Genomic DNA, 15135 nt, shown 5'->3' on the forward strand with positions numbered 1-15135 from the left:
TAACACAGGTTTATTCCCTCTGTGTATATATATATATATATATATATATATATATATATATATATATATATATATATATATATCTCCTCTCCTCTGTATATATATATATATATATATATATATATATATATATCTCCTCTCCTCTGTGTATATATATATAGATCTCCTCTCCTCTGTATAAATATATATAGATCTCCTCTCCTCTGTATATATATATATAGATCTCCTCTCCTCTGTGTATATATATATATATATAGATCTCCTCTCCTCTGTATATATATATATATATAGATCTCCTCTCCTCTGTGTATATATATATATATATATATAGATCTCCTCTCCTCTGTATATATATATAGATCTCCTCTCCTCTGTATATATATATATAGATCTCCTCTCCTCTGTGTATATATATATATATATATATATATATATATATATATAGATCTCCTCTCCTCTGTATATATATATATATATAGATCTCCTCTCCTCTGTGTATATATATATATATATAGATCTCCTCTCCTCTGTATATATATATAGATCTCCTCTCCTCTGTATATATATATAGATCTCCTCTCCTCTGTGTGTGTATATATATATATATATATATAGATCTCCTCTGTGTATATATATATATATATATATAGATCTCCTCTCCTCTGTGTATATATATATATATAGATCTCCTCTCCTCTGTATATATATATATATATATATATATATATAGATCTCCTCTCCTCTGTATATATATATATATATTGCAGTAACACAGGTTTTCCTATATACATGTTTATTCCCTTTGTGTGTATATATATAGATCTCCTCTCCTCTGTATATATATATATATATATATATATATATAGATCTTCTCTCCTCTGTATATATATATATATATATATATATATATAGATCTCCTCTCCTCTGTATATATATATATATAGATCTCCTCTCCTCTGTATATATATATATATATATATATAGATCTCCTCTCCTCTGTATATATATATATATAGATCTCCTCTCCTCTGTATATATATATATATAGATCTCCTCTCCTCTGTATATATATATATATATATAGATCTCCTCTCCTCTGTATATATATATATAGATCTCCTCTCCTCTGTATATATATATATATATTGCAGTAACACAGGTTTTGCTATACACATGTTTATTCCCTTTGTGTGTATTGGAACTAAACCAAAAAAGGAGGAAAAAAAGCAAATTGGACATAATGTCACCAAACTCCAAAAATGGTCTGGACACAATTATTGGCCCCTTTCATAATTGTGGGTAAATAAGATTGTTTCCAGCCTGTGATGCTCCTTTATACTCACCTGGGGCAAGTAACAGGTGTGGGCAATATAACAATCACACCTGACAGCAGATAAAAAGGAGAGAAGTTCACTTAGTCTTTGCATTGTGTGTCTGTGTGTGTCACACTAAGCATGGACAACAGAAAGAGAAGAGAACAGAAAGAGGAGAAGAGAACAGAAAGAGGAGAAGAGAGAACAGAAAGAGGAGAAGAGAGAACAGAAAGAGGAGGAGAGAGAACAGAAAGAGGAGAAGAGAACAGAAAGAGGAGAAGAGAGAACAGAAAGAGGAGAAGAGAGAACAGAAAGAGGAGAAGAGAGAACAGAAAGAGGAGAAGAGAGAACAGAAAGAGGAGAAGAGAGAACAGAAAGAGGAGAAGAGAGAACAGAAAGAGGAGAAGAGAGAACAGAAAGAGGAGAAGAGAGAACAGAAAGAGGAGGAGAAGAGAGAACAGAAAGAGGAGAAGAGAGAACAGAAAGAGGAGGAGAAGAGAGAACAGAAAGAGGAGAAGAGAACAGAAAGAGGAGAAGAGAGAACAGAAAGAGGAGAAGAGAGAACAGAAAGAGGAGAAGAGAGAACAGAAAGAGGAGAAGAGAGAACAGAAAGAGGAGAAGAGAGAACAGAAAGAGGAGAAGAGAGAACAGAAAGAGGAGAAGAGAGAACAGAAAGAGGAGAAGAGAACAGAAAGAGGAGGAGAAGAGAGAACAGAAAGAGGAGAAGAGAACAGAGAGGAGAAGAGAGAACAGAAAGAGGAGAAGAGAGAACAGAAAGAGGAGAAGAGAGAACAGAAAGAGGAGAAGAGAGAACAGAAAGAGGAGAAGAGAACTGTCTGAGGACTTGGGAACCAAAATTGTGGAAAAATATCAACAATCTCCAGGTTACACGTCCATCTCCAGAGATCGAGATTTGTCTTTGTCCACAGTGCGCAACATTATCAAGAAGTTTACAACCCATGGACCTGTAGATAATCTCCCTGGGTGTGGACGGAAGAGAAAACTGATGAAAGGTGTCACCGCAGGATAGTCTGGATGGTGGATAAGCAGCCCCAAACAAGTTCCAAAGATATTCAAGCTGTCCTGCAGGCTCAGGGAGCATCAGTGTCAGCGCGAACTATCCGTCCACATTTACATGAAATGAAACGCTATGGAGGAGACCCAGGAGGACCCCACTGTGGAGGAGACCCAGGAGGACCCCACTATGGAGGAGACCCAGGAGGACCCCACTATGGAGGAGACCCAGGAGGACCCCACTATGGAGGAGACCCAGGAGGACCCCACTATGGAGGAGACCCAGGAGGACCCCACTATGGAGGAGACCCAGGAGGACCCCACTATGGAGGAGACCCAGGAGGACCCCACTATGGAGGAGACCCAGGAGGACCCCACTATGGAGGAGACCCAGGAGGACCCCACTATGGAGGAGACCCAGGAGGACCCCACTATGGAGGAGACCCAGGAGGACCCCACTATGGAGGAGACCCAGGAGGACCCCACTATGGAGGAGACCCAGGAGGACCCCACTATGGAGGAGACCCAGGAGGACCCCACTATGGAGGAGACCCAGGAGGGCCCCAATATGGAGGAGACCCAGGAGGGCCCCACTATGGAAGAGACCCAGGAGGACCCCCACTATGAAGGAGACCCAAGAGGACCCCACTGTGGAGGAGAACCAGGAGGACCCCACTGTGGAGGAGACCCATGATGACCCCACTATGGAGGAGACCCAGGAGGACCCCACTATGGAGGAGACCCAGGAGGACCCCACTATGGAGGAGACCCAGGAGGACCCCACTATGGAGGAGACCCAGGAGGACCCCACTATGGAGGAGACCCAGGAGGACCCCACTATGGGGGAGACCCAGGAGGACCCCACTGTGGAGGAGACCCAGGAGGACCCCACTGTGGAGGAGATCCAGGAGGACCCCACTATGGAGGAAACCCAGGAGGACCGCACTATGGAGGAGACCCAGGAGGACCGCACTATGGAGGAGACCCAGGAGGACCGCACTATGGAGGAGACCCAGGAGTACCCCACTATGGAGGAGACCCAGGAGGACCCCACTATGGAGGAGACCCAGGAGGACCCCACTATGGAGGAGACCCAGGAGGACCCCACTATGGAGGTGACCCAGGAGGACCCCACTATGGAGGTGACCCAGGAGGACCCCACAATGGAGGATACCCAGGAGGCTCATCATTCTACTGTTTACCGAAAACAGAATGAGGCCTACAAAGAAAAGAACACAGAACCTACAGTAACATATGGGGGAGGTCAGTGATGTTTTGGGTTGTTTTGCTGCCTCTGGCACTGGGGGCCTTGAATGTGTACAAGACATCATGAAATCTGAGGATTACCAATGGATTTTGGGTCGCACTGTACAGCCCAGTGTCAGAAAGCTGGGTTTGTGTCCGAGATCTTGGGTCTTCCAGCAGAACAATGACCCCAAACATACGTCAAAAAGCCCCAGAAATGGAGGCAACAAAGCGCTGGAGAGTCCTGAAGTGTCAGCAATGAGTCCAGATCTAAATCCCATTGATCACCTGTGGAGAGATCCTAAAATTACTGTTGGGAAAAGGCGCCTTCCAATAAGAGACCGGGAGCAGTTTGTAAAGAAAGAGTGGTCCAACATTCCGGCTGAGAGGTGTAAGAAGCTTATTGATGCTTATAGGAAGAGTGGTCCAACATTCCGGCTGAGAGGTGTAAGAAGCTTATTGATGCTTTTAGGAAGAGTGGTCCAACATTCCGGCTGAGAGGTGTAAGAAGCTTATTGATGGTTATAGGAAGAGTGGTCCAACATTCCGGCTGAGAGGTGTAAGAAGCTTATTGATGGTTATAGGAAGAGTGGTCCAACATTCCGGCTGAGAGGTATAAGAAGCTTATTGATGGTTATAGGAAGAGTGGTTCAACATTCCGGCTGAGAGGTGTAAGAAGCTTATTGATTGTTATAGGAAGAGTGGTCCAACATTCCGGCTGAGAGGTGTAAGAAGCTTATTGATGGTTATAGGAAGACACTGATTTCACTTATTTTTTCCAAAGTGTGTGCAACCAAATATTAAGTTAAGGGGCCAATAATTTTGCCCATTTTTGGAGTTTGGTGACATTATGTCCAATTTGCTTTTTTTCCTCCTTTTTTGGTTTAGTTCCAATACACACAAAGGGAATAAACATGTGTTACTGCAATATATATATATATACAGAGGAGAGGAGATCTATATATATATATATATATATATACACACAAAGGGAATAAACATGTGTATAGCAAAACCTGTGTTACTGCAATATATATATATATATATATATATACAGAGGAGATCTATATATATATATATATATATATATATATACAGAGGAGAGGAGATCTATATATATATATATATATATATACAGAGGAGAGGAGATCTATATATATATATATATATATATATATATACAGAGGAGAGGAGATCTATATATATATATATAAACAGAGGAGAGGAGATCTATATATATATATATATATACAGAGGAGAGGAGATCTATATATATATATATAAACAGAGGAGAGGAGATCTATATATATATATATATATACAGAGGAGAGGAGATCTATATATATATATATACAGAGGAGAGGAGATCTATATATATATATATACAGAGGAGAGGAGATCTATATATATATATATATATACAGAGGAGAGGAGATCTATATATATATATACAGAGGAGAGGAGATCTATATATATATATACACAAAGGGAATAAACATGTGTATAGCAAAACCTGTTACTGCAATATATATATATATACAGAGGAGAGGAGATCTATATATATATATATATACAGAGGAGAGGAGATCTATATATATATATACAGAGGAGAGGAGATCTATATATATATATATATACAGAGGAGAGGAGATCTATATATATATACACACAAAGGGAATAAACATGTGTATAGCAAAACCTGTGTTACTGCAATATATATATATATACAGAGGAGAGGAGATCTATATATATATATATATATATATACACAGAGGAGAGGAGATCTATATATATATACAGAGGAGAGGAGATCTATATATATATACATACAGAGGAGAGGAGATCTATATATATATATATATATATATATATATATACAGAGGAGAGGAGATCTATATATATATATACACAGAGGAGAGGAGATCTATATATATATATATACAGAGGAGAGGAGATCTATATATATATACAGAGGAGAGGAGATCTATATATATATATATATACAGAGGAGAGGAGATCTATATATATATACAGAGGAGAGGAGATCTATATATATATATATACACACAAAGGGAATAAACCTGTGTTACTGCAATCCTTTCCTGTGAGGAATACTTCATTTTATAGAAAAACTTCAGGGGGGACAACATTTACGGCCATGACTGTATATGTGCATCATGTGGCTTCATATTTGCACCATATGGCGGTATATGTGCACTGTGTGTGGTATAAGGGCACCATGTTCCTCTATATATACATCATGTACGGTATATATGCACCATGTGGATGTATACGTGCACCATATTGTGGTATATGTGCATCGTGTGACTGTATATGTATGCCATGTGTCTATGTGCACCATGTTGCGGTATATGTGCACCATGTTGCGGTATATGTATGCCATGTGTCTATGTGCACCATGTTGCGGTATATGTGCACCATGTGGTGGTATATGTGCACCATGTGGTGGTATATGTGCACCATGTGGCTGTATATGTACGCCATGTGTCTATGCACCATGTGGTGGTATATGTTCACCATGTTGCGGTATATGTGCACCATGTTGCGGTATATGTGCACCATGTGGTGGTATATGTGCACCATGTGGCTGTATATGTACGCCATGTGTCTAGGCACCATGTGGTGATATATGTTCACCATGTTGCGGTATATGTGCATCATGTGGCTGTATATGTGCGCCATGTGTCTATGTGCACCATGTGGCTGTATATGTGCACCATGTTACGGTATATGTGCACCATGTGGTGGTATATGTGCACCATGTGGTGGTATATGTTCACCATGTTGTGGTATATGTGCATCATGTGGCTGTATATGTGCGCCATGTGTCTATGTGCACCATGTGGCTGTATATGTGCACCATGTTACGGTATATGTGCACCATGTGGTGGTATATGTTCACCATGTTGCGGTATATGTTCACCATGTTGCGGTATATGTTCACCATGTTGCGGTATATGTTCACCATGTTACGGTATATGTTCACCATGTTGCGGTATATGTGCACCATGTGGCTGTATATGTTCACCATGTTGCGGTATATGTTCACCATGTTGCGGTATATGTTCACCATGTTACGGTATATGTTCACCATGTTGCGGTATATGTGCACCATATGGTGTTATACCTGTTCTCTGTGCCTTCTAGGTGTCCTGGGACGATGTGCAATGTACATATGGAAACATGGCCTTCCAGTGGTGGGTATGAGGAGTCATGTGGGACTGACGTGAAGAAGTTCTGCAGCAGTTCAGTATATATATATATATACACAATAATAATACTGTTCTTGTGTTTTAGGGGGGCTACAGCCAGCCTGCTCATCTATGTCCATTCAGACGTGGAGCTGGACACCGCTGCGTCAGGCCCGGGATCTCCGCTGTAATGTGAATTATCTACCTGTATATCCGCAGTCACATGGTATCCAGAGTCACATGGTACACACCCCGGGTGATATGAGCCAATTCGGCGAACTCCAATCCATCCCCGCCATGTACAACAGTCAAGATGGCACCTGCTGCAGAGCATTGTGGGAGATGTGTTTCTATACCATTCAGCGCTACATCTCCCATTCACCAGCAGGGGGCAGCACTGACACCCCCAGAGATCTTACATGGAACCGCTAAGGATTTGGGGAAACATCTGAAACTGAGCCGTAGACTTTGGTTTTGCACAATTCTCTAAAACAGTGTCTTCCCAACCAGTCTGCCTCTAGCTGTTGCAAAACTACAACTCCCAGCATGCCCGGACAGCCTTCGGCTGTCCGGGCATGCTGGGAGTTGTAGTTTTGCAACAGCTGGAGGCACCCAGATACTGGTCTAAGCCAAAGCTAAGGACAATCCTCCAGCCATGGTTTCCCTTAAGGTTTCCTCCACTGTTTTTTTCCCCCTCTCTCCTAAGTGCTGGAGGCTGTCCGGGCATGCTGGGAGTTGTAGTTTTGCAACAGCTGGAGGCACCCTGGTTGGGAAATACTGCTCTATGCCCAAGCTAAGGGCAATCCTCCAGCCATGGTTTCCTTAAAGGTTTCCTCCACTGGGGGTTTTTCCCCTCTCCTAATCTCAGAAAGCTGTCCGGGCATGCTGGGAGTTGTAGTTTTGCAACAGCTCTACACCCAAGCTAAGAGCAATCCTTCAGCCATGTTTTCCCTTAAAGGGGTACACCAGTGGAAAACCTTTTTATTTATTTTTTATTTTTATTTTTTCAAATGAACTGGTATCAGAAAGTTAAACAGATTTGTAAATTACTTCTATTAAAAAAAAATCTTAATCCTTCCAGTACTTATCAGCTGCTGTATGTTCCACAGGAAGTTGTATTTCTTTCTGGAGTTCTTTCCAGTCTGACCACAGTTGACCTCAGTGCTCTCTGCTGACACCTCTGTCCATGTCAGGAACTGTCCAGAGTACAAGCAAATCCCCATAGCAAACCTATATTTATATATATATATATGTATGTGCATATATATATATATATATATATATATATATATATATATATATATATTATATTTTATATATATATATATATATATATATATATATATATATATATTGGCTCCAGAAAGTTAAACAGATTTGTAAATTACTTCTATTAAAAAATCTTAATCCTTCCAGTACTCATCAGCTACGAAGCTAGAAGTTGAGTTGTTCTTTTGTGTCTAACTGCTCCCTGATGACACCTGTTTCGGGAGCTGTCCGAGTAGGAGCGAATCCCCATAGCAAACCTCTTATGCTCCGGACAGTTCCTGAGACAGACAGAGGTGTCAGCAGAGAGCACAGTTGTCAGACAGAAAATAACAACTCAACTTCAGCAGCTGATAACTATTGGAGGGATTAAGATTTTTTAATAGAAGTAATTTACAAATCTTTTTAACTTTCTGGAGCCAGTTGATCTAAAAAAAAAAAAATAATTGTTTTTTCCTGGAATACCCCTTTAAAAGGAACTCCAGAAAGAAATACAACTTCCTCTGGAGCATACAGCAGCTGATAAGTACTGGAAGGATTAAGATTTTAAAATAGAATTAATTTACAAATCTGTTTAACTTTCTGGCACCAGTTGATTTGAAAAAAAATGTTTTCCACTGGAGTACCCCTTTAAGGTTTCCTCCACTGAGGCTGTCCGGTCATGCTGAGAGTTGTAGTTTTGCAACAGCTGGAGGCACCCTGGTCTGGAAACACTGGTCTATAACGGTTATCGTCATTGGGACGCTCTCCGCGTTCCATCTTCTCTTTCAGTGCAGTTACACTTTATCACCAGCAGTTGGCGTCAGGTGCCGATTTGCTGGTAACGCAGATACTTGAAGAATCATAATGGATACATAAGACAAGCACTGTAGTCTATAGGAAACTATATATAAGTTCTGACTGATTAAGGGGGGGGGGGTCCCGCATGCCAGTACCCCGCCTCCTATAGAAGTTATGATCACTCATCATCCATGCGGTGTATTATTGTTATATTATTATATAATTATCACATTGTTAATATATCGTTATTATTATTGTTACTATTAGTTATTGAATGGTTAGATACACTGTAATCACCTGAAGGTAATATTTACTGGACAGGATACCGGCGGTAGTAAGCAGCATATCAGCCGCAAGCAGCGCCGCAGCAGCACCGGCCGTTTTTGTGATACCGTAACATCCATCCGGCCTGGTGTCACCTGATAAGATCATCACCACATTTCAGCATTGCAGTCGGCTACAGGAGGAGGTGAAGCCCAAACATTGCACACTACTTGCAGTATGCCGTTGGTGACCCCACCCAATACGTTTTTCCACACTCTCTAAATGTATAGGGCAGTGTACTGATACTGTTCCAGAACCCAGCCTTGTAAACAGATAGGGTACCAGAACCAAGCCAATCACCATTGATAAAGTAAGAGACCAAAGCCCAGTGTACAGATACAGTACCAGAACCAAACTCGGTACAGAACCAAGACCATGTACAGACTGTGCTGTAATCAAGCCTTGTTTATAGATAAGGTACCAGAACCAAACTCTGTACAAAACCATGTATAGACTGTGCTGTAACAGAATCAAGCCTTTTATATAGATAGGGTACCAGAACCAAGCTTAGTACAGAACTAAGACCATGTGTAGACTGTGCTCTAACAGAATCAAGCCTTTTATATAGATAGGGTACCAGAACCAAGCTTAGTACAGAACTAAGACCATGTGTAGACTGTGCTCTAACAGAATCAAGCCTTTTATATAGATAGGGTACCAGAACCAAGCTTAGTACAGAACTAAGACCATGTGTAGACTGTGCTCTAACAGAATCAAGCCTTTTATATAGATAGGGTACCAGAACCAAGCTTAGTACAGAACTAAGACCATGTGTAGACTGTGCTCTAACAGAATCAAGCCTTTTATATAGATAGGGTACCAGAACCAAGCTTAGTACAGAACTAAGACCATGTGTAGACTGTGCTCTAACAGAATCAAGCCTTTCATATAGATAGGGTAACAGAACCAAGCTCAGTACAGAACCAAGACCATGTGCAGACTGTGCTGTAATAGAATCAAGCTCAGCACATGGCTATGTTATATGAATCAAACTTACTGTACAGACACAGTACCAGAACCAAACTCAGTACATAGCTACAGAAAAAAGACCGTACATATACTGTGATGTTACATAATCAATAGGGCACCAAAACCAAACTCAGTACAAAAACAAGACCATGTATAGATAGCACTGTAACAAAATCAAGCTGAGTGCATGGCTATTGTTAAAAACAGATACATTACCAGAACCAAGCTCAGTACGTAGCTAAAGAAAAAAGATCATGCATAGACTGTGCTGTAACAAAATCACGCCTTGTATATAGAAAGGGTACTAGAACCAAACTTGGTACAAAAATAAGACCATGCATAGCTATTGTAAATGAACCATGCTTACTGTACAGATACAGTACCAGAGCCAAACAGATGCTTACTGTACAGATACAGTATCAGTACAAAGCTACAGAAACAAGACCGTGTTGTAACAGAACTAATCCTTGCACACATATAGGGTACCAGTACCAAGCCAAGCACCACTAATAAAGTAACAGACCAAACTCCACAGTGCAGATACAGTACCAGAACCAAACTCAGTACAGAAACAAGACAATGCATAGACTGTGCTGTAACAGAATCAAGCTGACGGTATGGCTATGGTCAATGAACCAAGCTTACTGTACAGATACAGTACCAGAACCAAACTCAGTCCCCACTGTATAGATCAGGTACCTGAACTAAGCTCACTCCACAGATATGGTAACAGAACTCACTCCTTCTACAGTCTGATGATATAACATAACTGCATTGTAAACCAAAACGGGGCCATGACAGTGAGGGGCGGCATTTTCAAGAAGGTTAATATGGCAATATACTATATATATATATATATATATATATATATATATATATATATATATATACACATATTTCAATATGGCCACTAGGTGGCAGCACAACTCTATCAATCTCTGACTCCCAGTCGATGAGCGTAGCAGGGCGCTATTAAGCGTACACCAGTATTAGTGTGTAAGTATCGCACACTCATGATATTGCACATCGTTCACTCCATATGAGGGACCAGTTAGGTGAATTATTTCGGATTTTGACTGGTTTTTAGCACTTTACAGACCTGTGCGTTAGGTCAATAAAGCTTCATCATAGTGAATAGTGCGCTGCTCTTCCTGTTTGTCTATGTCCAGAGACTCGAACCTGCTGAGGGTTTGTTACAATGTATCAGTGCAATGTATCAGAAACACTTTATCTTTTGTTTTTTTCTTCCCATATCGTGCGCACTCACCATCCCTGGTCCTACGGCATCATCTGTTTCATTCCAGCACGGCCGCATCCATGATTTTCCTTACTGTAACTGGGTCATGTGATCACCAGCCTGAACCACAGAAAATCACAGTGTTTAACGTGTCATAGGAAGTGATCAGTCCTAAGGGATGTGAACCTACATGTATAGTGAAACACAAATACGTGACTATCTACCACAATAATGGCGGTCAGATGAATGACCCCCCCCCCCCCACCAGTGCTGATCCGGAACGACCGCACCTCGCCAAATATTATACTGTATGGTCCTAGAGCTCTGCCGGGGTTGGGACCGTCCTCTATTGCCACATTACGCTGCCTTCCTTTCAGTTGCCATGGATGTCGCCGCACCCGATGTGCGGAATATTCTAGAATAGTATAACAATGTGTAGGTTGTATTTATGTTGTTGTTTGTGTCAGTATTAAAGTAAATAAACTTTCCGTATCGCTCCACAATTCTGGTGTCCGATTGAACAGATGATCCGGTATACGGCGGTGAACAGGGCCGTAAAGGCCCACATAGAATAATCCGCCATATGGTGATCACCCTATTCCCATACTGTCCATTAGGTGGCGATATCATCATTCCTCATTATCCCAATGTTACGGAATCCAGTGAGTAAATATATGGCAGAAATCGTTGCAACGCGACCGCGCTGTATTCCTTATCATGTGATAGGTGTACACAATGGGGGAGATTTATCAAATCCTGTCCAGAGGAAAAGTTGCCCAGTTGCCCATAGCAACCAATCAGATCGCTTCTTTCATTTTTAACAGGGCCTCTGCAAAATGAAAGAAGCGATCTGATTGGTTGCCATGAGCAACTCAGCAATATCCCCCATGTGTATCTAAGCCTGTCATGTGGGATACTTTCTAGTCCGGTGTTTCCCAACCGGGGTGCCTTTAGATGTTGCAAAACTACAACTCCCAGCATGCCCGGACTGCCGAAGGCTGTCCGGGCATGCTGGGAGTTGTAGTCTTGCAACATCTGGAGGCACCCCGGTTGGGAAACACTGTATCTAGTCCTTCCACGTGTATTATAGTCTACAGCAGTGTTGTGAAACTACAACTCCCAGCATGCCCGGACAGCCTCCAGAACTGTAGATTGCCTTACAATGTAACGGGGTACTCCGGTATCAGAAAATAGTATGTAAATAAAACTATCGCCCCAATATATATATAATATACTTATATAGTGTTATTGCAAAATGTTCTGGCTTCAGCAATGTTTTTGCTAGATTCACCCATGACAGGAAGTTGTGTAGTCATCTCATTGTCAATGTGGTATTGTCTCAGCTGCTCCCCGACTAATCCCTCTCTCCTGACAAGAAGTTGTGTATTCCTTTCATTGTCAAAGTGGTGTAGTCTCAGCAGCTCCCTGGCTCCTCCCTCTCTACTGTCAGGAAGTTGTGTAGTCTTCTCATTGTCAGTGTGGTGTTGTCTCAACAGCTCCTCCCTCTCTTCTGAAAGGAAGTTGTGTAGTCTTCTCATTGTCAGTGTGGTGTTGTCTCAACAGCTCCTCCCTCTCTTCTGAAAGGAAGTTGTGAAGTCTTCTCATTGTCATTGTGGTGTTGTCTCTAGCTCAACAGCTCCTTCCTGACAGGAAGTTGTGTAGTCCTCTCGTCAGTGTGGGGTTGTCACCATATCCTTAATTCCCCCCCCCCTCTCTTGACAGAGAGTTGTGTAGTCCTCTCATTGTCAGTGGTGTTGTCTTACCAGCTCCCCGGTTCCTCCTGCTCTCCTGACAGGAAGTTGTGTAGGTCTCTCATTAGTGTAGTGTTGTCTCAGCAGTTCTCGGCTGCTGTCTCAGGAGGCGTGGCTGGATCTCATCTCTGAGCTGTAGCCCCGCCTTCTAGAGCCCCTACAGACCACATCACCATGTTTCTCTGTGCTCAACAATGTCACAGGCAAAGGAGCATACAGGGAATGAATACAGCAGGTGCTGCAGCCTCACTGTATATGCAATACTCTGCTGTGCAGAGTAATGTTCTGCAGTAGCTCTGAGCGGTAGACTAGCAGGAGTGTTGTGGGATACAATTAAAACTTAAATAAAGCATCTGGGGCGGGTGAGACCGACTATATACCAAACATTAGTCGTCTTTAGCCTTTATATGAAGGAGTTTGCTGCGGTGTTGAGGTTCTGGGTTATTCAGAACCCCCTTGTTACCTCTTCGATGTTGAACTTTGGACATTGTTTTGCATGTCGTGGACGTTAATTGTATCCATCAGGTTGTGTTTTATATCAGCTGACACCCCCCCCCCCCCCCCTCCAGATTAATTACATATTTGAAGTGTCTGATTATCTGGAGAGTCAGAGCCATAAACCACTCATCCCCGGGGCTAAAAATAGAGATTATCAGTGTGTATACAGTATACAGCTACGGGGAAGACAGAGAGCGGGCATCACAAGACTGTACAGGAATATCAATGCTATAATACCGCCCCCTGTGTACAGGAATATAACTGCTATAATACTACCCCCCTATATACAGGAATATAACTACTATAATACTGCTCCTATATATACAAGAATATAACTACTATAATACTGCTCCTATATACAAGAATATAACTACTATAATACTGCTCCTATATACAGTGATATATCTACTATAATACTGCTCCTATATACAAGAATATAACTACTATAATACTGATCCTATATGCAAGAATATAACTACTATAATTCTGCCGCCTATATACAAGAATATTACTACTATAATACTGCCTCCTATATACAAGAATATAACTACTATAATACTGCCGCCTATATACAAGAATATAACTACTATAATACTGCTCCCTATATACAAGAATATAACTACTATAATACTGCCGCCTATATACAAGAATATAACTACTATAATACTGCTCCTATATACAAGAATATAACTACTATAATACTGCTCCTATATATACAAGAATATAACTACTATAATACTGCTCCTATATACAAGAATATAACTACTATAATACTGCTCCTATATACAGTGATATATCTACTATAATACTGCTCCTATATACAAGAATATAACTACTATAATACTGATCCTATATGCAAGAATATAACTACTATAATTCTGCCGCCTATATACAAGAATATTACTACTATAATACTGCCTCCTATATACAAGAATATAACTACTATAATACTGCCGCCTATATACAAGAATATAACTACTATAATACTGCTCCCTATATACAAGAATATAACTACTATAATACTGCCGCCTATATACAAGAATATAACTACTATAATACTGCTCCTATATACAAGAATATAACTACTATAATACTGCCCCCTATATATAAGAATATAACTACTATAATACTGCCCCCTATATACAAGAATATAACTACTATAATACTGCCGCCTATATACAAGAATATTACTACTATAATACTGCTCCCTATATACAAGAATATAACTACTATAATACTGCCGCCTATATACAATAATATAACTACTATAATACTGCTCCTATATACAAGAATATAACTACTATAGTACTGCTCCTATATACAAGACTATAACTACTATAATACTGCTCCTATATACAAGAATATAACTACTATAATACTGCTCCTATATACAAGAATATAACTACTATAATACTGCCTTCTATATACAAGAATATAACTACTATAATACTGCTCCTATATACAAGAATATAACTACTATAATACTGCTCCTATATACAAGAATATAACTACTATAATACTGCTCC

The 15135-nt window shown here is 40.6% G+C and overlaps 1 protein-coding gene across 4 annotated transcripts in view; it reads left to right on the forward strand.

The window, feature by feature from the left end:
- Window positions 1-7999, forward strand: part of USP18 (ubiquitin specific peptidase 18) — a 69029-nt gene extending 61030 nt beyond the window's left edge. For all 4 annotated transcript variants that reach the window (XM_056517930.1, XM_056517929.1, XM_056517931.1 and 1 more), the window contains 2 exons: window positions 6741-6790; window positions 6891-7999. In XM_056517930.1, coding sequence (XP_056373905.1) covers window positions 6741-6790; window positions 6891-6975 — 135 coding nt within the window. In that variant the 3' untranslated portion in view covers window positions 6976-7999. The remainder of the gene's footprint in view (window positions 1-6740; window positions 6791-6890) is intronic.
- The last annotated feature ends 7136 nt before the right edge of the window (window positions 8000-15135 follow it).

The sequence above is a fragment of the Hyla sarda genome, chromosome 4, assembly GCF_029499605.1.
Source record: "Hyla sarda isolate aHylSar1 chromosome 4, aHylSar1.hap1, whole genome shotgun sequence".
Taxonomy (NCBI): domain Eukaryota; kingdom Metazoa; phylum Chordata; class Amphibia; order Anura; family Hylidae; genus Hyla; species Hyla sarda.